Source organism: Neopelma chrysocephalum, unplaced genomic scaffold (genome assembly GCF_003984885.1).
Source record: "Neopelma chrysocephalum unplaced genomic scaffold, ASM398488v2 Primary Assembly neopelma1_138, whole genome shotgun sequence".
NCBI lineage: Eukaryota > Metazoa > Chordata > Aves > Passeriformes > Pipridae > Neopelma > Neopelma chrysocephalum.
Window position 1 is genome coordinate 5,333,117 of NW_020897800.1, and position 19,839 is coordinate 5,352,955.

The 19,839-nt window shown below is 53.9% G+C and overlaps 3 protein-coding genes across 5 annotated transcripts in view; all 3 read right to left on the bottom strand.

Annotated features, from left to right (window-relative positions):
* CHEK1 (checkpoint kinase 1) overlaps positions 1 to 2,893 on the bottom strand; it is an 8,311-nt gene extending 5,418 nt beyond the window's left edge. Inside the window, exons 1-5 of the mRNA XM_027699577.1 lie at positions 2,794 to 2,893; positions 1,571 to 1,794; positions 1,405 to 1,469; positions 1,209 to 1,278; positions 160 to 348 (exon numbers count right to left, since the gene is read on the bottom strand). Coding sequence (XP_027555378.1) covers positions 160 to 348; positions 1,209 to 1,278; positions 1,405 to 1,469; positions 1,571 to 1,794; positions 2,794 to 2,858 — 613 coding nt within the window. The 5' untranslated portion in view covers positions 2,859 to 2,893. The remainder of the gene's footprint in view (positions 1 to 159; positions 349 to 1,208; positions 1,279 to 1,404; positions 1,470 to 1,570; positions 1,795 to 2,793) is intronic.
* A 258-nt stretch (positions 2,894 to 3,151) lies between these two features.
* STT3A (STT3A, catalytic subunit of the oligosaccharyltransferase complex) lies at positions 3,152 to 11,784 on the bottom strand. Of its 2 annotated transcripts, XM_027699433.1 has the most exons (19): positions 11,692 to 11,784; positions 10,533 to 10,617; positions 10,283 to 10,409; positions 9,962 to 10,022; positions 9,357 to 9,478; positions 9,024 to 9,169; positions 8,692 to 8,782; positions 7,931 to 8,037; positions 7,379 to 7,543; positions 6,663 to 6,843; positions 6,040 to 6,195; positions 5,817 to 5,908; positions 5,097 to 5,252; positions 4,802 to 4,990; positions 4,607 to 4,723; positions 4,425 to 4,527; positions 3,808 to 3,996; positions 3,576 to 3,691; positions 3,152 to 3,486 (listed from the first exon to the last, which is right to left on the bottom strand). In XM_027699433.1, the coding sequence occupies exons 3-19, from the start codon at positions 10,368 to 10,370 to the stop codon at positions 3,448 to 3,450; spliced, it is 2,118 nt and encodes a 705-aa protein (XP_027555234.1). In that variant the 5' UTR covers positions 10,371 to 10,409; positions 10,533 to 10,617; positions 11,692 to 11,784; the 3' UTR covers positions 3,152 to 3,447. The 2 variants fall into 2 exon arrangements, with proteins under 2 accessions (XP_027555234.1, XP_027555235.1); XM_027699434.1 differs by lacking the exon at positions 10,533 to 10,617 and having other exon boundaries at positions 11,692 to 11,780.
* A 344-nt stretch (positions 11,785 to 12,128) lies between these two features.
* Positions 12,129 to 19,496, bottom strand: EI24 (EI24, autophagy associated transmembrane protein). 2 transcript variants are annotated; one of them, XM_027699452.1, is made up of 11 exons: positions 19,414 to 19,496; positions 18,622 to 18,769; positions 16,899 to 17,044; positions 15,697 to 15,757; positions 15,018 to 15,084; positions 14,526 to 14,650; positions 14,209 to 14,328; positions 13,988 to 14,099; positions 13,129 to 13,240; positions 12,962 to 13,036; positions 12,129 to 12,855 (listed from the first exon to the last, which is right to left on the bottom strand). In XM_027699452.1, exons 2-11 carry the CDS (start codon positions 18,661 to 18,663, stop codon positions 12,690 to 12,692), a joined length of 1,026 nt encoding a protein of 341 aa, XP_027555253.1. In that variant the 5' UTR covers positions 18,664 to 18,769; positions 19,414 to 19,496; the 3' UTR covers positions 12,129 to 12,689. The 2 variants fall into 2 exon arrangements, with proteins under 2 accessions (XP_027555253.1, XP_027555254.1); XM_027699453.1 differs by lacking the exon at positions 19,414 to 19,496 and adding an exon at positions 19,260 to 19,279.
* Between the last annotated feature and the right edge of the window lie 343 nt (positions 19,497 to 19,839).

Here is a 19,839-nt window from a genome sequence, read left to right on the forward strand (position 1 = left end):
TCTCCATCCAGCACCATGTCATGCATTCCATACATCCCTGTATCCCACCTCCAGCCAGCATCACGTGTCCCCTCTGCGCATTCCATACATCCCTGTATTCCCACCTCCATCTGGCACCATGTGTTCCCCCTATCCATCCCACACATCCCTGTATCCCACCTCCTGCCAGCATGGCTGTCAGCACGACACCACAGGCCCAGACATCCACGGGCTCCGCTCGGAATTCCGGGCGCCGCAGCAGCTCCGGGGCCACGTAGGGGAGTGTCCCACACATCTTGTTCAGGAGCCGCTCCCGCCCGTTGTGCCGGAACACTGTGGCCAGGCCAAAATCCGAGATCTTCAAGTTGTCTGAAGCCCAAATTAAAAATGTAAATTCAAAATTCAAAAATTTAAATTCAAAAATTCAAATTAAAAACTCAAGTCAAAAATTCAAATTTAAACCCCGAAACTTAAATTGATTAAAAATGCAATTAAACTCTAAATTAGTATAAAATGTAAATAAAAATTGTAATTATAAATTCAAATTAAACGTTTAAATTAAAAGTTCAAATAAAAATCTTAATTAGAAACTTGAATTAAACGCTGGTTAAAAATAAAAAATTGAAAATAAAAGTTGAAATTAAAGACTTGAATTAAAATTAAAAATGCAACTAAAAATGAAAAAAATTAATCAGACATTCAGATTAAAAATTCTGATTAAAAACTTGAATTAAAAATAGAAGTTTATATCAAAAAATCAAGTTGGAAATTCAAATTTAAATTCAAATAAAAATTTAAACTAAAAGCTCAAATTAGAACACAAATTCAAACTAAATATTCAAATTAGGATTTAAAAGTTCAACTTAAAATTTAAATTAAAACGCAAATAAAATAGAAATCAAAAATCCAGATCAAAGTACAAATTCAAATTAAGAGTTTAAATTAGGAAACAAACTTAAGTATTAATATATTAAAACATTAAAAATATTTAAAAAGTCAAATTAAAAAGTCTTGATAAAATTTAAATTAATACTAAAGTTAAAACCCCAAAGTAAAAATTCAAACGGAAAAAATTAAGCGTTCAAATTAAAAAATTAAAAGGTTTAATTGAAATTAAACATTCAACTAAAATATATTTCAAAATTAAAAGATGAAAATTTAAATTTAAAAATTAAAAGATGAAAACTCAAGGGGGGTCAGAGAGGGCTGTGTGTGTGTGTCCCCCACACCTCGGTCATCCAGCAGCAGGTTCTCCGGCTTCAGGTCGCGGTGGGTGATGCCGATGCTGTGCAGGTACACCTGGGGATGGAGGGGAGGTCAGTGCCGGGTGGGAATCACGGGAAGGGTCAGCGCCAGGTGGGAATCACGGGAAGGGTCAGTGCCGGGCGGGAATCCCCACCACCAGCGATCCCGGGGATCCCTCACCACGCCGGCGATCAGCTGCTGGAAGAACCGCTGCGCCTCCGGCTCCGGCATCCCGACATCTGGCTCTGCGCGTGGGGAACAAGAAGAGCAAACCCAAGAGCAAATCCTTCGGGATTTACAATTCCAGCTGCCCGGCTGGCCCATGTCCCCGGCCCCCCGTGCGCACCGATGCGGTCGAAGAGCTCCCCGCCGCGGCAGTACTCCAGGAACAGGTACTGCGTGGCCCCTTCCCGCCGGTGCCCGTAGAAGCGCACGACGTTCTCGTGGCTCAGCATCTTGTTGATGCAGATTTCCTTCTTGATGTTCTCCGGGCACTCGGCCGCGCGCTTCATGTCCACGATCTTCACGGCCACGGCCTCCTCCGTGCGGCGGTTCACGGCCAGCTGCACCCTGGGGCGGGCAGGGAACGGGCAGGGAATGGCAGGGAATGCTGCCGCTAGGGACAGGCAGGGAGCAGGCAGGGAATGGGCAAGGAATGTTGCCACTGTGGACAGGGAGTGGGCATGGAACGGGCAGGGAATGCTGTCACTAGAGACAGGCAGCAGGTAGGGAACGGGCAAGGAATATTGCCCCTGGGGATGCGGAATGGGCAGGGAATGCTGCCACTAGGGACAGGCAGGGAGCAGGCAGGGAATGGGCAAGGAATATTGCCCCTGGGGATGAAGAATGGGCAGGGAATGCTGCCACTAGAAACAAGTAAGGAGCAGGTAGGGAACGGGCAAGGAATATTGTCACTGGGGACAGGGAATGGGCAGGGAATGCTGCCACTAGGGACAGGCAGGGAGCAGGCAGGGAATGGGCAAGGAATATTGTCACTGGGGACAGGGAATGGGCAGGGAATGCTGCCACTAGAGACAGGCAGGGAGCAGGGAGCAGGCAGGGAATGGGCAAGGAATATTGCCACTGGGAACAGGGAATGGTCAGGAAACGCTGCCACTAGAGACAGGCAGGGAGCAGGGAGTAGGTAGGAAATGGGCAAGGAATATTGCCACTGGGAACAGGTAGTGGGCAAGGAACAGGCAGGGAGCGCAGGAGGAGGCAGAGCAGTGGGTGTGTGAGGGGCACGCTCCGGGTGTGCGATGGGATGCAGTGGGCAAACAGAGGACACATAAGGGGCTCACGGTGGGCACACACAGGGCAAGCAATGGCCACGCATGAGGCAAACAAGTGGGCACACAAGGTGCACACAAAAGCCAAACAGTGGGCACACACAGGGCATGCGATGCCCAAGCAAGCAGCGGGCACGCAGTGGGCACAGAGCCACGCAGGGACCAGCAGCGGGTGTGCAAGCGGCACACGGAGGGGGGGGAGTTGAGCAAGGGGCAGGGAAGGGGCGGACCCGGCCGGCAGCGACCCCGACCCGCCCTCCCCGGGCCCCGCCGCACTCACTCCCCGTAGGCGCCTTCGCCCAGCGTCTGCACCAGGTCCCAGTCCTCCACGAAGGGCACGGCCATGCCCGGCCGCGGCCCCGGCCCCGCTCCGGGCCCGCGATCCCGCCCCCGATCCCGGTCCCGCTCCGGCCACGCCGCCTTTTCCCGCCAGAGCCGCGCGCCCCGCCCCGCCCTGCGCGCGCAATGCCCCGGCCACGCCCCCAGCGCGACCACACCCTCAATTTAAACCCCGCCCCCCCGTGACCAGGTTGCGACAACCCCCCGCCCCACCACCCCAAGCGATTAAACGCGTCCAAACAGCCCCGAAGTCCCTCTGGCAGAACTCAGGGATAAAAACCCCACCAAAATCGCCACTCTTTTTTTTTTTTTAACTGTTTTTGTTTTATTTATTCATCCTCTTTGCGACTCCCGGTCGATCAGCCCCGGGGTCAGAGCCGCAGCTCCCGATTCGGCGGCGGCCCTGTGTGTATATAAAAGTCACTCCCGGCGGGACAGGACGGGGCAGGGGGGCCCTCCCGCCGCTGCCTGCGCTTACAAACGGTACAAAACAACCCCGGAACAGCCCCCCCTCACACCCCACAAACCCCCAAATCTCTGCTGCACAGGCCAAGGCTGGGTCAGTGCGTGTCCGGCGTGGTCGCCCCCGGCTCCTCTACGTCCTCGACAACCCGCGGTTGTCCAAATCTTTCACCTGGGCAGGGAAAAAAAAAAAGCCTCGTTAGGTGGAACTCCATTTTTTTTCCCCAAATCGGGGGGTCTGGGCTCGTCCTGGGGCCATACCTTGTATATTCGGACCAGCCAGTGCTCTGTGGTGTAGGCCTCCTCCAGCACGTCCAGCTCAAAGTCCTTGTTGCCGATTTCGGCGTTCCTCACCCGGTCGTAGCCCGGCGGTCGCTCTGGGAGAGGGCAAAGGACAGGCAGCGCTGCCACACCGTGCCCTGGAGATGTCAGGGCTTGGTGGAGCGCCCCAAAAGCGGTGTCACCCCCGCGGGGGGTGGTTCTGGGGACTCACTGGCCTCGGTGTAGACCTGGCCGAAGCGGTAGTAGCACATCTTGTACATGAGGCAGTTGAGCAGCACTGGGGAGCCCTCGCGGTCCACACGGAACTCCCCGGTGGGGGTGTAGTAGTCGTGCTCCTTGATGTGGCGCCCTGTGTCCGTGCTGCCCCCGATCCGCACCATCCACAGGAACTTGTTGATGTCTGGAAGGTGAACAGCAGAGAGTTGGGGGGCAGAGAGTGAGGGGTTGAGTTGGGGTAAAAAAATGAGTTGAATTGCCAAGAGCAACGGTTTGAGTTGAGCCGGGGGCCAGGAGCAACGAGTTAAGTTCGGGGGCAAAGAATGAGCACAGGAGTTGATTTGGGTGGCCAAGAGCAAGGGGTTGAGTCGGGGTGAAAGAACAAAGAGTTGAGTTCAGGCAAAAGAATGAGGAGTCAAGCTGAGTTGAGGGGGTCAGGATTGAGGAGATGGATTGATTTGGGTGGCCAAGAGCAAGAACTGGAGTTGAGGGAGAGTTAAGAAGGTACGTGCAGGTCCAGAGAGGAGTGTTCTGGCACCATTTCCACTCCACAGCCCCGGCTGGCACCAGCACCCCTGGACGGGTCTGACCCAGCTCAGAGAGGGATCTTACCATCGGACGAGTACCCGGTGAGGCCACCGAAGATGACCAGCACGTAGCTGACGTCCAGCTCTCTCATGATCTCATAGGCTTTCTCCTCCGTCGATGCCATGGCCTGGGGCAAACACGGCGTCAGCCACAACATGTGGTGCCCAGAAAGGCCGGGCAAGGCAGCGGGCGAGGGAAGGACCCACCTGGCCGACGCGGGAGATGTGCGTGTTGTTCCAGGTGTTGTTGTCCACCAGGATGGTCCGGTTGGCCATGGCGGTGATCTGGTACCCGTAGTCCCACCAGGACATCACCTTTGCATCCTACACCCAAAAATGGGCCATGCTGTCAGCGCCTCAGTGGAAAACATCGGGTCCCCAATGTCCCAAACCCCCCCGAACCTCCGGCGTGTTGTGCCGCAGCCAGTAATAAGCTTCTCTGAAGTCATCAAAGATGATCCTGCTGCCGTCCCCGCCGCGGGCAGACAGCACGATGGAGGGGGAGGAATAGGCCTCGCTGGTCACCCAGGTGGAGTGGAAGGTGTAAGTGATCAGGAAGAACGCCATGACCAGGATCATGCCGCTGGCAACCTGCGGGAGCAGCCCGGAGTCTCAGCGCTGGAGGGACGAGGCCGTCAGCCTCCCGCACTTGGCCCCGCCAAGACCAGGCATCCTCCCGAGCTGGCCCAGCACGCACCTCGTTTTTGATGGGGTAGGTGGAGTCTTGCTGCTTTTTGCTCTTCTTGTCCGGCCGGCTGATATCCAGGTTCTTCATGTAGGTGGACAACACCTGTGAGACCCCGATGCCAGACAGGATGCACATCACCGGGGCCAGCACCAGCATGAGACGCACCTACAGCAACAGCAGAACTGTCGGAGAAGGAATCCAGGCAGAGATGCAAGAAAAGAGGGAATTTGATGCCATTCCTAATCCAGCACCTCAAATTCTGTGGATACATCAGCCTTGTGGCTGATTTTTGTAGTGGGGAGCTGCCACAATCTCGGACACTCAAAATGGGCCAATGTGCTGTCATGACCTCAATCACCAGTCTTAGGTGGAGGCAAGGATTGGTAAATGCCTCCACACCACAACTCAACCACATTTAGGGCTTGGGGTGCCAGAGGAAGAGTGGAAATGGGTTCATTGGCAGCCATTTGTCAGCAGCCCCTGCTCGGAAACTCGGAGAATTTGGTTGGGTTTTCAGCTCGGCTCAAGGGCACAAGGAACAGTGACCAGTGGGTGACACTGGTCTGAGGGAAGTAACACCCAAACCAGTGACTTTTGCAACCTCGCTGCACAGAGGGGCAAACTCCCAAAATAAAAAGAAGGGAGAAGAACCCTCAGGGGGAAAGAATCATCCTTAAGTTCAGAAAAATAAATCAGCTTTGCTAGAAGCCAGGAGGCCACAGTCCTCACCATGACAGCCGAGAAGTACATGCTGGTCACGCCATACATGATGATGAAGATCCGGGCGTCCGAGAGGTTGCTGAAGCAGTAATAGAGACCGACTGTGTGGGGGAGAGACACAGGTCAGCTCAGAAATGACATAAAACCAGGCACACAGCACTCCCCCCACGCTCAGCACCCCAGGAGAGGCAGGACAAACCCTCTGGTGAATAACTCAGGGTTGGTGACTCACCCGGGAACATGAACACCAGGAGCTGCAGGTCAAAGTAGTAGGAGGACCAGGTGGTGGGCTGGTGCTCAGAGACGGAGGCGATGATGGGGATGTTGTTCTTGGCGTAGGAAGGGTCCAGCAGGGAGTAGAAACGCCCCGTCCACGGGGAGATCTTCCCTAGGAAAGAGGAGAAAACAAATCCTCTTTGGATCCAGCAGAGAGTAACTGGCAATGCCAACACACGCTTTCCCGGGGAAGCACACATGAGGCTGAATGAGCAACGCCAGACCTCGTTCAACTTCTCTATTACTCAAACCTGCCATTTTAGAAAGGAAATAAAAGGCAATTTTACCCTAAAAACCCTCCTCTCCACCCAACCTCTGTTTTGGGCATCTCTTTGCAACTACAGAGCGAGGTTCAGTATCTGCAGCACCAGCCCAGCGTCTCTGCCCCTCAGATCCTGCAGCTGCTGCTTAAATATTCCCTGCTAACGCACAAATTGGGGCAGGTCCCAGCCTCCCCCTTCGAAGGGGCTCACAGGCACTGACACCACAGCAACACAGAGTTAGGACGGACAAATTCCATGCCCTTGGAAGCAAGGAAAGGGGGTGCAACACCTTCATTATGGCCACGATCTTGGCTACCTGTGAGCATCAGCACGGCCCCGATGCTGAGGAGGACGAAGCCAACCAGGGAAATGACGCTCCTGAAGAGGATTTCGAACTGCTGGGGGTTCAGCTTGCTCCGGAGGTAGTCCACGAAGGCATGGATCTGGCACAAGCCGAAGACTCCGAGGGCAGCCATGTGCTCCGAGGAGAGGACGGGCTGGGAGCGGGGCAGGCAGGGTCAGACACAGGGTAGAACAAGAGCCCTGTCGCACCCGTTATCGGCTTTTATCATAAATCACTTCTCGGCACAATCGCTGCCAAAGTCACAGGAAAATGTTCAGATGTTCCCTCCCTGTGGTTGGCACAGCTGGCATGAGTCCCTTTCCTACATCTGCTTTGATTCTGATAAGAATCCACATGGAAAGTTAACTGGATTCTCTTGGAAACATGAGCCAGGCAGGCACGTTTCCTGCCACACCAAGACACACAATGGCACCAGTGTTGCCTTCACCAAAACCAGATATTTTTACGGCAGGCAACCAGTGCCATGAAGGTTATCAGCAGCTTTGAAAGTCATCCAGCACCTCCGAAAGTTTATTTTGCCAAAGGTGGCAAGGAATCAGCATCATGGGAGCTGGAATAAGGAGCCAGCACCCACTTACAACTGCAAAGCAAGAAGGGAAACAAGGTGGCAACACGCTGATGTTCTGTTGCAACCCACCCCTGAGTGTGCAAATCTTGCTGGTGCCCACCTGGAAGCCAACAAAGGAGATCTGCATGGAGAGGATGGTTCCCAGGCAGTAGACTGTGCAATAGGCTACGTAGATCCTGTGGGAGAAGCGCCCGGTCAGCATCAGCACCAGGACGTGCAGGGGGATGAGGTTGATCAGGAAGACGTAGCCACCCCACGAGGAGACCTGTGAGACACAAACCAGACAGGCCCACAAGTTCCAGGACTGAACAGCTGCAGAGGTGAAATGTGGCAGGTTTGGTTTTCCTGGGATCACAGGTAGGATTTTCACCCAATGGCAATGCCAGCTGGGATCTGCTCTAAGGGCATCCTTGACACCTCAGCTGCCACAAACATGGACTTTTTAACATTACTAATAAAACCTTACAAAAAAACCCACTAGTTTGGGAAGTGGAAACTAATAAAGCAAGCATCCACTCCATTTCCACCTCCATGGAGGTTCCAGCTCCCTGGACACACAGCCACAGGAATGGCACACCGTGGGTTCCCATCTCCATAAGCAGAGGGACCTCGGAGTTGGGATCACCCTGGCATGGGGAGAGGGGGCACTCACCATGTAGAAATAGGCCAGGGCACACATGGCTGCCCAGTAGATGGAGCCAGTTTTGACAGCCTTGATCCACATGTAGTAGGTCAAGAGCATGCAGAATATGGCAATACCTGCAGGAGGACCAGAAGGATTTAATGTCACCCCTGGGGCGCAGCAGAGCACTCAATCCATTAAAAACATACATATAAATGCTTTTGATGGTCCATCAGAAGGTGGAAGAGCACCTTGTACAAAGAAAAGCCTGAGAGAAGCATTTTATCTCCAATTTCTAGACTGAAACACTGAAGGGTTTGTGTCTCACTGCAAGTAACACCTCTAGTGGCTTCTTCCAGGCACACCAGCTGAAAGAACTCCTTACACAGCCCCCAAAAGGCCAGCTACTAGAAAGGAACCTGGATCCTCCTCTGCCCCAGGCATTGACAGTGAGACTCCTGTCTTTGCCAGACACTCCCAGAATGGAGATAAAAGCATGGGGGAACCATGCAGTAGCTCCAGTCCCAGGTGGAGTCTGTGGAGGTGGCAAACCCCTTTCTGATTGGCAAACAAGGATACTGGGAACAGAGTACACCCACTGCCAGAGTTGGGAAACACTCCCTCTTCTTCCCTGCATGGGACAGAAACACCTCAGATCTCTGATCAGTCGGGTTTGTATGGCACAAGCCTGGCAGGGCTCCCTGGGCCTCTGTCGTGCCCTGCAGCACTTTTATCACCATCTTCCATTTCCCAGCAGTCCTTAAAGGTTTCCCCGGGGGTCACAAACTCACCTTCGTTATCGTAGGAGCCGGCGACGGATCGAGAGATGTACCCGGGCACCACGGCGATCATGGCGGCAGCGAGGAGCCCTGCCCCTGCATCCTGGGAGAAACACAGCCAGGGGGAAAAATGTCAGGGTTTAGGGGCTTTATTACTCAAAGGTATAAAAACTGAGTGTGGAAACGAAGTTGGAAAAGATCTCCCACTTCCCAGGAGGTGAGGGTTTTGAGCAGTGTGGTGGTGACCTCCAAGACTCCGACCCAGCTGCTCTCCTATAAAGCAAAGAGCCCCTGCTCCTTGGGAAAGCCCGAGCCTGTGAGGGGCACCCCGGTGGTCCCCATACCTTGAGCTCTTTGGTGAGGTGGTAAGTCACGATGGTGGTGAAGGAGGAGAAGAGGGGGGCCAGGAACACGCAGACGTTGCGGATGTCGATGGTGATGTGGAAGAAGTGCAGCACGTGGTAGATCGCTGCTGATGTGATCATCAGACCTGCAGCATGGACACACCTTCCTCAGGGCGCTCCACAGCCTGGCCAGGAGGGAGCTGCTGCCCAGGCCGCATCCCCGAGCTCCCCTCTGTCCCAGCTGGCACTCAGGGATGTGCTCCATGGGCACTCCCCACCCCTCTCCCAATTTTCCCTTGTGCCAGGTGTGTTTTAGCTCGGCAGAAGCTTCACCTGGGTAAATGGTGCCCCCGATGATCCTGCCCAGGGGGTACCACGCTCGGTCATCAAACCAGTTGTGGAATTTGTAGAAGCCCTCCTCGGCCAGGAAGCGGGTGGTGCGGTAGTTGAAGTACCTGTAGGGGTAATGAGGTGCTGTGAGGGCTCATCCCGTGCATCCCATATGGAGGGAACCAGCCCAGTTTCCCTCAACTGCCCCCAAACCTTGGCTGCAAAGGTTCCTCCCTCCTCCCAGGGGGGTAAAAAGTAGGTTTGCAAAGGTAACAGTCTCCCTTAGGACTGATTTAATCAGCGACAAGCCTGGGACACAGACACAGGCTGTCCCAGGAGCCCTCTCTCCTGTGGCACCCAGGCAGGGAATAACCCCATTCCAGCAGAAAAGCAATGGCAGGCCACTCCTGGACCCAGGCTGCAGGAAGAGCCCTGGGTACTGAGTGAATTTTGGGTGTGGAAAAGGAAAACCAAGCTGCACTGAAACCTGCCATCCAAATCCCACATCCTCTATGGGGATTAACTGAGCATGGCACACACCACCCGAATTCCACATGCTCCAGGAGAGGAAAAACCCAACAAGCCCCCAGGAACTGAGAAAAACTTACGGATCAAATTCATGGATGACACTTTCAAATCTTAAGACGGAAAAGAGCCTTGTGGAGAAAGCTGCAAACACAGAGAAGGGGCAGAGTGAACACACAGAGCTCCCCAAGCTCGGTTGTCCCACTTCTTTGCTGGATTAAAACAATTTTTGTATTAAATTGGTCAATGGAAAGGTAAAGAAAGAGGCAGTTTTCAAAGGAAAAGGCAAAGAAGGATTATGGTGTGGTTTAAAGGCAGGTGAAAACTTCACAGCCTGAATGAGAAGAGGAAGAAGGAGCAGAGTCAGTTCTACCCTGGGGTCATCCCTGAGGGCACAGACTTACAGAGCACAGCTGCCATGGACAGGATGAGGAGCTTGAGCAGCGTGTCCTGCTTCTCGTAGGAGAGCCGGAGAAACCCCAGCTTGGTCATTTTTCACATCCAAGGCACAGCCTGAGGATCCTGGAATACCTGGACACCAACAGGAGCGACTCAGACCCCTGAAGGCTTCATGAACTCGGACCTTAACCCCCCATTCCTGCCCACCCTTCAGCCCTGCCAGGTGCTTGTGCCTCCCTCCCCTCCCGCCCTCACCTGAGCAGTCACCCCAAGTCTTGGCTGGTTTTCCTCCCTTCACAGAGCCCAGAACTTCTCCGGGGCAGAGGATGCACCTGTTTCTCTGTGTACAGAACAAAACCCCCGTGTAAGCTTTGAGCAAAGCCTCTGCAAACCTGAGTGTAAGCTTTGAGCAAAGCCTCTGCCTCCCCCTTGGCTGCTCTCTGAAGTTTAGCCACCACCTGCAAGTGATGCACAAAAAATATAACCCATGGAGAATGCAAGAAATTGGTGCTTTTTCTCATGTGCAGCAAGTACAAACAACTCCCTGTTGCTCCCACTTTGAATTATTTGTTAAATATATAGATGTATTGGTGGTTTGTTAATGCAGACAAGGAGAGTAAATCAGCTTTGCTCACACCAGACAACGTGGCTGTTTAATTCAACCTCCCTGGGTGGAGCAAAAGCCAGAGAAATTCTGGGGTCAGACACCAAGGAAGTGAAACCGTGACTAGAGACCAACAGCTTTAACATCTTTCTTACTCTTGAAAACACTCAGATGTCTTTAAAGTCCTGCTTTAACCCAATCAATGAGGAAAACTCCTCCCGCTGCCCCAGGCAGGCTCAGTCCCAGGTGAGTAAATCCTCAGTTCAGGGTCTATGAGCTACAACACAACTGGGACGGGCTGAGATTTAAAAAAAAAAAAAAAAAATCAAACAAACTGCGCCTGAAGGAAACCTTCCCGTGCCCTGGAAGTGCTTCTCGCGGGCACACGCTGGGCACTGGTGCAGGGAGAACCCCGTCCGGTGGATGTTTCCTGGATGCCCCGCGGCAGTGAAGCAGCTGATAACGGCGGGGGGCAGGTACCTCCGGCTCTGCCCCGGGGGGGCCGTTCAGCACCAGAGCTCCCGGTGACACAGAGCACCCCCCGCACACCCCCGACCCCCCGCAAGGCTCCAGCCCCTCACAGACACCACCATCCCACCCCACACGCGCGAGGGCTCAACCCACTGCGCCGCCCACCCCGAAACCCAGGGCCCCACAGAACTGGGCACCCCAGAACCCCTCACCCCCCTCAGAGCCAGACACCCCTCACCCCGGAGCTGCCTCTTCCCGGGCTCTCCGCACAGCCCAGGCGCCCAACAGCGCGCAGCCCGCACCGCCCGGCCCTGCGCCCCCCACGCCCCCCTCACTCACACCCTCAGCCCGTCCCGGCCGGTCCCTCAGGGCGGCCCCTCCGCCCGCTCCATCCGCGCCGCGCAGCCGCCCTGCCCTCACCGCCGCCGCCGCAAGCCCCGCCCGCTCCCCATTGGGCCCCGCACACGCCACTCCAGAGCCGCCCACCCTCATTGGCTGAGGCGCCGCGCACTCAGCCGAGGGGCGGGGCTCCCCGCGCACGGCGCCTTCCGATTGGCGGAGCGCGAGGCGGGCGGGGCCGGCGGGGAGCGAGCCGTGACGTGTCCGTCCGGGCTTGGGGCGCGTCACGTGGGCGGAAGCGGAAGCAGGTCGGCCCCGCCACGTGGGCGGTGCCACGTGGGCGGCGCTCGGGGGAACCCCCGGGGGCACAGACGGCGTGAACCCCCCTGGCCCAGGGGAACCCCCTTCGCCCGCATTAAACACAGGGCCAGGCGCGGGACGGCTGAGAACTCGTGGTTTCTCCGTTTTAATGTTTCAGTGTGAAAATACTAGAGAAAAGTTGATAAACCAGCCCATAATATCCAAAGGGGTGTTTTGAACGTCATCACCGGTTCCTTCCCCGACCCGACAGAAACGGTACATGCACGGGGAGGGAGAGGGGGGACACACTGTGCTCGACGGCAGCGGGGACTCCCAAAAATACCCGCCCCCCCCTCCCGCGACCTGAGTTTGGGCACATGGAGGGAGCGGGAAGGGGGACGAGGGGCAGCGGGGACACGGGGAGACACAACGGCAGAACGGGGCGTGGGGGAGTCCGCCCCACTGGCCCGGGGGCGGGGACATGGCACGGGAAAGGCGTACAAAAGAGTCGCTATAAAACAAGCGCAGGGCACGACCCGGCCCCTGCAAACTCACAAAGGTGTTAAAAACCCAGATTTCCGCCCCCCCCGCCCCGAGACGCAGAACCGACAGCGACGCCTCATCAGGCCGGGTCCTGCCTGTCCCTGGGGGCGCGGAGAGGCCCGTGGTGTCCCCCCTCCCCGGGGGGCAGTGGCGGCTCAGTGCCCCGGAGCAGCCGCGTGTTTGGCGGGGGAGGGCGAGGAGGAGGAGGAGGAGGAAGGAGAGGAGGAAGCACCACTCAGGGCGGACTGAAGGTAAACGGTCTTGTGAAAGAGTCTGTTGCTGAGGAAAACCACCAAGGAGAAGAGGCGGAGCTGGAAGTGGCTGCAAGGGAAGAGAGTCCATCAGCTCCCGATGCCGGGAACGCCCCCCGGGGTTTTGGGAGCGGTGTTGGAGGGGGGCAGCGGGGCTGGGAGGGGCGGATACTCACTAGGTTTTGCCGGGGGTCCTGGCTTCGTTGGCGCTGATGATGAAGAGAGGGAAAAGGATGGAAAAGAGGCAACCACTGAAAGGGAAAAATATAATAAAAAAAATGTGAGGCAATCGGTGGGTCTGGTGGGTGTCAGAGGAGGAGGAGGGGCCGCAGTTCCTTCCCACCTGATGATGTAGGAGGACTGCATGGCCGTCAGGAACGCCAGTGGTAACCCGAAGCCAAAGTAGTAGGGCCAGTTCCTCTCGATGTTTGACAACCGTTGGTGCATTTCGATTCCTGCCAAGGGGAAAACCCCGTGGGAATGGACCCACCGGGAGGAGAGACCCTCACGACAGAACCACAGAACCAATTGGGCTGGAAAAGAGCTCCAAAATCATCATGTCCAACCTGTGACTAACCCCCGCCTTGTCCCCCAGCCCAGAGCACCGAGTGCCACATCCAGTCACTTCTTGGACACCTTCAGGGATGGGGACTCCACCACCTCCCTGGGCAGCCCCTTCCAATGCCAGACAACCCTTTCCATGAAGAAATTCCTCCTCATGTCCAACCTGACCCTCCCCTGGCACAGCTTGATGCCATTTCCCCTTGTCCTATCCCTTGTTCCCCGGGAGCAGAGCCCGACCTGCCCTGGCTCCCCCCTCCTGTCAGGGAGTTGCAGAGAGTGAGAAGGTCCCCCATGATCCTCCTTTCCTCCAGGCTGAGCCCCCCTCAGCTGCTCCTCATCAGACTTGTGTTCAGACCCTTCCCCAGCTCTGTTCTCATCTCTGGACATGCTCCAGCCCCTCAATGTCTCTCTTGCAGTGAGGACACAGCACTCAAGGTGCCTCAGCAGTGCCCAGCACTGCCCTGGTCCTGTGGCCACATTATGGCTGGGGCAGGCCAGGTGCCATTGGCCACCTGAGCACACTGCTGGCTCATGTTTACCCTTCATTCCATATAAAAACTGATGGAAAATCAGCCTCTGATGCCAGAATTGGACACTCCTTGAGCAGAGAAACCCTCAATCCAGGTAAAGCCCCTCACCTTTGTTAAACCAGCGATACTCAAAGCAGTAGAGCGAGTAAAGCAGCGACATGTGGAGGAGGCTGATCAGCTGCCCGACGAGGTCGATGGGGAACAGGCTCACGATCATTCCCTGGGATGGAAAAAGAGCAGAGGACTGAGGGACGCTCAGGATTTGGGGGGAACCACCACAGGGGGCCACTCGGGGTGGAGCACAGTGGTTCCTTGGTGTCTCCTCTCACCTGGATGAGGAAAAGCGCCTGCAGCAGGAGGTTGAACAGCATGTCTGCGATGATTTTGCTGACGCTGGGGAAGGGGTGAGGCTTCCTGCCCGACACCTCGAACGCCAGGTCCGCGATGTCCTGCCAGAGAGGGGGACTTGAGGAAAGGGAGCTCAAGAGGAGCTTCAGGGAAATTAAACCTGGGTGGACGTTATTGAGCTGTTTTGCCTGCCCAGAGCCCATTTTGGGGAGGGGGGTTTCATCTCATGCCCCCACACCACCCAGCGAGGAAACTCCCCCCGTTTGCTCAAGGCAGGGCCCAGGTTCCTGTCACGTACCTGGAACCAGATGGCATTGACAATCTTACTGAGCACAAAGAGGGGCAGGACCCAGAGAGCGCTGAAAATGGAGGTGAGGATGAACTCCAGCCAGGACCAGACATCGCCGTGTAAGGACGGGTCACCTTCGGGAGAGAGACAGGGACACACGTGAGGAGCCTCCAAAATCTCCCTGGCACAGCCTCTGGGGAATTTCTCCTGACTGCAGCGCTTTAAATGTCTCTAAAAGCACATTTTCACCCACTTGCTTTTTTTATTTAATTGCAAAAATACACCGACAAATGTGTTTTGAGTGGTAAAACCCCCGGGCTGGATCCCCAACACACAGGGGCTGTCAAGCGGGGCAATCCATGGCTGGATTGTTCTACTGAACAATTAATGATGGGATGGGTTGGGAGGAAGAGGAACAGCTCAGTGGGGGTGTTGGGACCCCCAAAACTCATCCATGGGTTGCTCAGCACCCCAGAACACCCAGAGGGGAAAGGCACCCACCGATGATCTGCGCCGTGACCGACTGAAGGACGGGGATGAACACTCGGTAGAACAAGAAGAGACTCAGCTGCAGGGAAAAACAAACAACAAGGGTTCTCAGTGAGGCTCTGCACGGTCATTTCTGTGCTCCTGTGGCCAAGGATCTGAAGGCAGATGTGCCTCTCCTCCCCCAGTGATGCATAAACACAGAGGAACAAGGATCTCTGCTTAAATACAGCCACAATCTACAGCTGAGCACTTGAACATTTCCATGCCCATCCCTTGTACTCTGCCCCAGTGTAATGGGAGAACGAAGCCGGTGATTTATGAGGCTGCAAAGTGTCGTCTCCATTAGGATCAGCCTCATGACACAGCCATGGGAAGGTCAGAGCCAAGGAAATGTCTTTAGGACATCAATATCCAATTGGTAAAGCAGTATCCCAGGCTGCAGCAGAGCAGGAGTTGAGTATTTTGGTGGAGAGTTGGAAAAGCAGCTCATGGGTTCATGTGTGGGTCTCCTGAGCGAGCCTATGGTCCTATATCCCAGAGTGAATCCCTTAAAATACAGCACTGGGATGGGAACATCCAGCAATTCCTGCTGCCACACCAACAGCTCTCAGCATGAGGGCTGGAGCAGGACATGGGGTTTCCACAGGGGTTTTAAAATAAAACACATGAAAAATAAGAAGTCTCCACGTACCCAGAAGACACCTCCGTTCCAGGCACAACACTGAAATATCCGGCTCACTATCCGGGGTTCACTGCAGGAGAGAGACCTGTTAATGTCCCAGCACCTGGACAAAGCTTCTGCCCCACACTTGGGACACCTTGGAAATGTCCCCAAGAACCAGCTCCACGACAGTGGTGCACCTGATTTTATCCAAACAGGGGAATCCTGGAAGGAATCCCCACGCAGACTCACACCAGGTCTCTACAAGATTTACATCAGGGAGACTCTTTCAGCCTTTATTAATTCCCACAATCTGCACTGAAACGGAAGAAAAGCAAAGCTTTCTTCCAGATTTTTAAGCATTTATTGGAGATCTCAGGCATCATTCTCCTTAAACTCTTGGCACAATAAAATTAGGGAGTTTGGGGTGTTTTTTGGTCTCAGCAGAGACTGTTTCAGCTCAGGGTGGTTTTGGTGTCGCTATCTGGACACACGAGCAGCTCTGTGAGACTCTGCAGCACTTTCCCAGTCAGCTCCTGCTACCAAAGGGACTTGGTTAGAATGAAAACCAGCAAAATTTAGCTGTTTAGTGCCTCTAAAATTTATATTATTCCTCAGGGGCAGCCCATGTGTGAAGCCCTAGGGAAGACTGGGATCAAGGGAGACTTTTCTTTCCCCTTTCAGCCAGCCTACCACCCAGCTGGGCAGAAAAATTGGGAAGTGTCTCAGACATTCCCAAAACCACCGTGTGAGGTGCCAGCCCAGTATAATCAGGGCAGCAGAGACACATCCCAGCGCAGTTTGGGAGTCAGACATGGGAACAGATGCTCTTTGCTCCCACGTGGAGATAATTCTGGCATTTCCAGAGCCACTGAGATTCTGCAGCTCCACACGCCGCAGGCCTGGGGAAAAAAGATGGATCTGAGCTGCTGCTTCTTCCCTGATCTCATGACTACCAGAAAAAACAGTGGATCTGAGGCAGCACGAGGATTCAGGAGGAAAAGAAACCCATAAATCCACATTCTTTCAGCGTGCACAGCTCCACACCTTCCAGTGGCAATCCAAGCTAATTATCAAACAACGTAAAAGGTCTGACTTCTTATCTCACAGCTCCAGCTCCATTATGCAGTGGAAAAAGGAAGTTTCACACCACGTTTTTCCCATTTATTGGCTCTGGCTACCAGAGGAGAAGGGAATGACCCCATTTCTGACTTGCTGGGCCCTGTACTCACTTCTCTTGCTTCTTCTCTTCCATGTGAAACCTCCGCTGGGCCAGTGCGCTGTTGGCTCTCCTGCGCCTCTGCTCTTCCCTTTTCTGCTGGATCCGGGCGTCCAGCTTGGAGATGGTGCAGATGCCCCAGATGGAGTCCTTAATTCCCTGCAGCACAAGGAGAGAGGAGGAATGGGATGTGCCATCAGAGCCCTCCTGGTTCCACGGCTGGCCCAGCTCCCTGGCTAAGCAGCACCCGGCTCAGCTGGAGCCAAGGCCTGGAGCAGCAACACCACCTCTTTTCCATGGCCTGGTGACCTAAATCACTGCTCATTCAGCATCTCCAGGAGCAGCAGTAATTTTTCTGTAAAGGTGTGATTTCTCTTCCAATCTGCACTATTTATAACCCTGGCAAAAGCCAAAGAGTCGGATCTCTCCCAGCCCTGTCTGGCAGGAGGACCCTCATCCCCTGCCAGCACTTGGAGGCCAATAAAGTGGAATTACACAAATATTTGGGATGTGCAAAGTCTGACTGTACGTATGGGTTTGATGCTCATTCCTACATAAATAAAAGCATCTGTCCTCGTCCCAGAAACATCCTCCCACCAGCCACATCACTGCAAACCTGTCACTAGGAATGTGCCCAGAAGTTTTCCTTTACTCCACGTTGGGAAGATGGTGTGGGAGCACCAGGAAAGGACACAACTCCTCCCACCACAGGTGTCTGATCAAACCCAGCGAGTTTCCCAACACAAGTTACTTCTGGACACGAGCTGGTGCTCAGTGTCACAGCACAGTTTTAAGGCTGTATTTACCCCTGGATGATGGAAGGCAGGGTGGGAGCAGTGAGTTCACACAGACCTTATTGCTGGGACAGAGCTGCTATGGTCATGGTTATAATATATTATTAATATATAATATCATATATATAGCATATTATATATTATTAATATATAATATAACAGATATTATATATAATTATAATGTATTACATATTACATAATAGTATAGGTAATACTGATATATTAATATATAATCAACTGTATATTAAATATAATCAACTGTAATATTAATATATTAACTGTAATATTAACATAATGTATACATTAACATATATCAATAGAGTATTTATATATTATAAATGTAAAGTATACATGAAATGTACAGTATGTTTCATATATCTTTTATATATATATTTTACACATATCATACATTTTATTTATATTCTATATTTTGTATCTATCATGTTTTTTATAATTACACATTTCATTTATATCCTATATTTTATATGTATCATGTCTTTTGTATATAGTATACATTTTATTTATATTATATTTTATATATTCTATATTTCATCTATATCATATATTGTGTATATATTATGCATTTTATTTATATTATATTTTATATATGTTCTAGATTTAATATATATGTTTCATATAGTATACATTTTGTTTATATTATATTTAATATATATATAATATTTTTATACTTAATGTATATTTTATATTTTATATGTATTATGCACTTTATATGTATTATACATTTTAATAATAAAAATCAGTATGATAACAACAACAACATATTATACACTAATTTGTGCCCAAGGGAAACCTGTCAGAGATTCAGCAGCAACAGACACACCAAACAACGGTGTTAAAATACACCTGGAGCCCCTTTTCCTTCAATTCCCAGGTGCCCTGGGAAGGAAGGTGCTCCTGAAGGGACGGGGACCCGGAGCTCACCCTGACGAGGTCATGAAGGAAGGTTCTCACGCTGTCGGCCATCTCGACTCCAGCATCACCTCTGCTTCCCAAACTATCAACTACAGGGAGAGGGGGAGAGCCGGGCCCAGGCCTCTCTCATCCTGGAGAGACGGGAAACAGGTGGAGCCTGCGGGGAGAGAACACAGTGGGAATTACAGCTGAAATCGAACCCTGGTGACCTCTCACAGCATTCCCGGCCCTCCGACCCTCCTCCAAAGGGCCTGGGAGTGGACCCGTGCCGCTCATTCCACAGGGTCTGCGGAACAGCTCTTTGAAAGCACCACAGAAATAAAAACAAGGGAATCAAGGGAAAACACTCGTGCTCTCCCACCAGGACTCAACCCTCTCACCGCTCCCCGGCAGGAGCTCCCAGCGGCTCCGGAGCCACAAGCCCCGGCACGTCGGTGGTGCCGCCGCAGCGCAGGGCACGAACAATTAAAAATAATTATGAAAAAAAGGGGGTTATTTTGGTTATTCCGAGTCAAACCCCGGCGGGGCCTGAGCTGCGGGGCCAGAACCGCCCTGCAGGTTTCCTAAGGAGTCACTCACAGGCAGAACCCCCTCCCGCCCACCGGGGGTCCGTGTGACCCCATAGTGCGGGCGGGGGCACATTTTACCTCAGGGCTGTTCCCAGTGTCCCCATGTGTGTGTGTGGGGTGGGAGGTCCCAGATTCCCTCCGGGCTGGTTTCCCCAGGGCTGCCGCGCGGTCCCCGGGGTGTCCCCACGTGTGTCCCCCCCCCGGCGGTGCCCCCCGGTCCCCCCGCACTCACCGGGGCCGGGCCGGGGGCGGACGGGCGGGACGGGCCCGGCTCACACGGCCCGGCCGCGCCCACCGCGCATGCGCCGCGCACGGGCACTGCCGCGGCCCCGCCCTCTACCTCAAGCCCCGCCCACTCCCGTCAACCACGCCCCCTGCCGCAAGGCACGCCCCACTGCCAGTGGCCACGCCTCCTTGGTGGTAGTGGCGCCTTCCCCGGTATTGCGCGTGCGCCAGTTCCCGCACACCACATTGCCCCTCCACCCATGCTACGCATGCGCGCTGCGGCCGCCCCGCCGCCAGGGGGCGCCACGTACGCGAGGAGGAGGAACTGGGAGCGCTGGGTGGATACTGGGAATAGTGGGGGATAACGGGGATAACTGGGGATGGGAGATACTGGGAATAGTGGGGGATAACGGGGATAACTGGGGATGGGGGA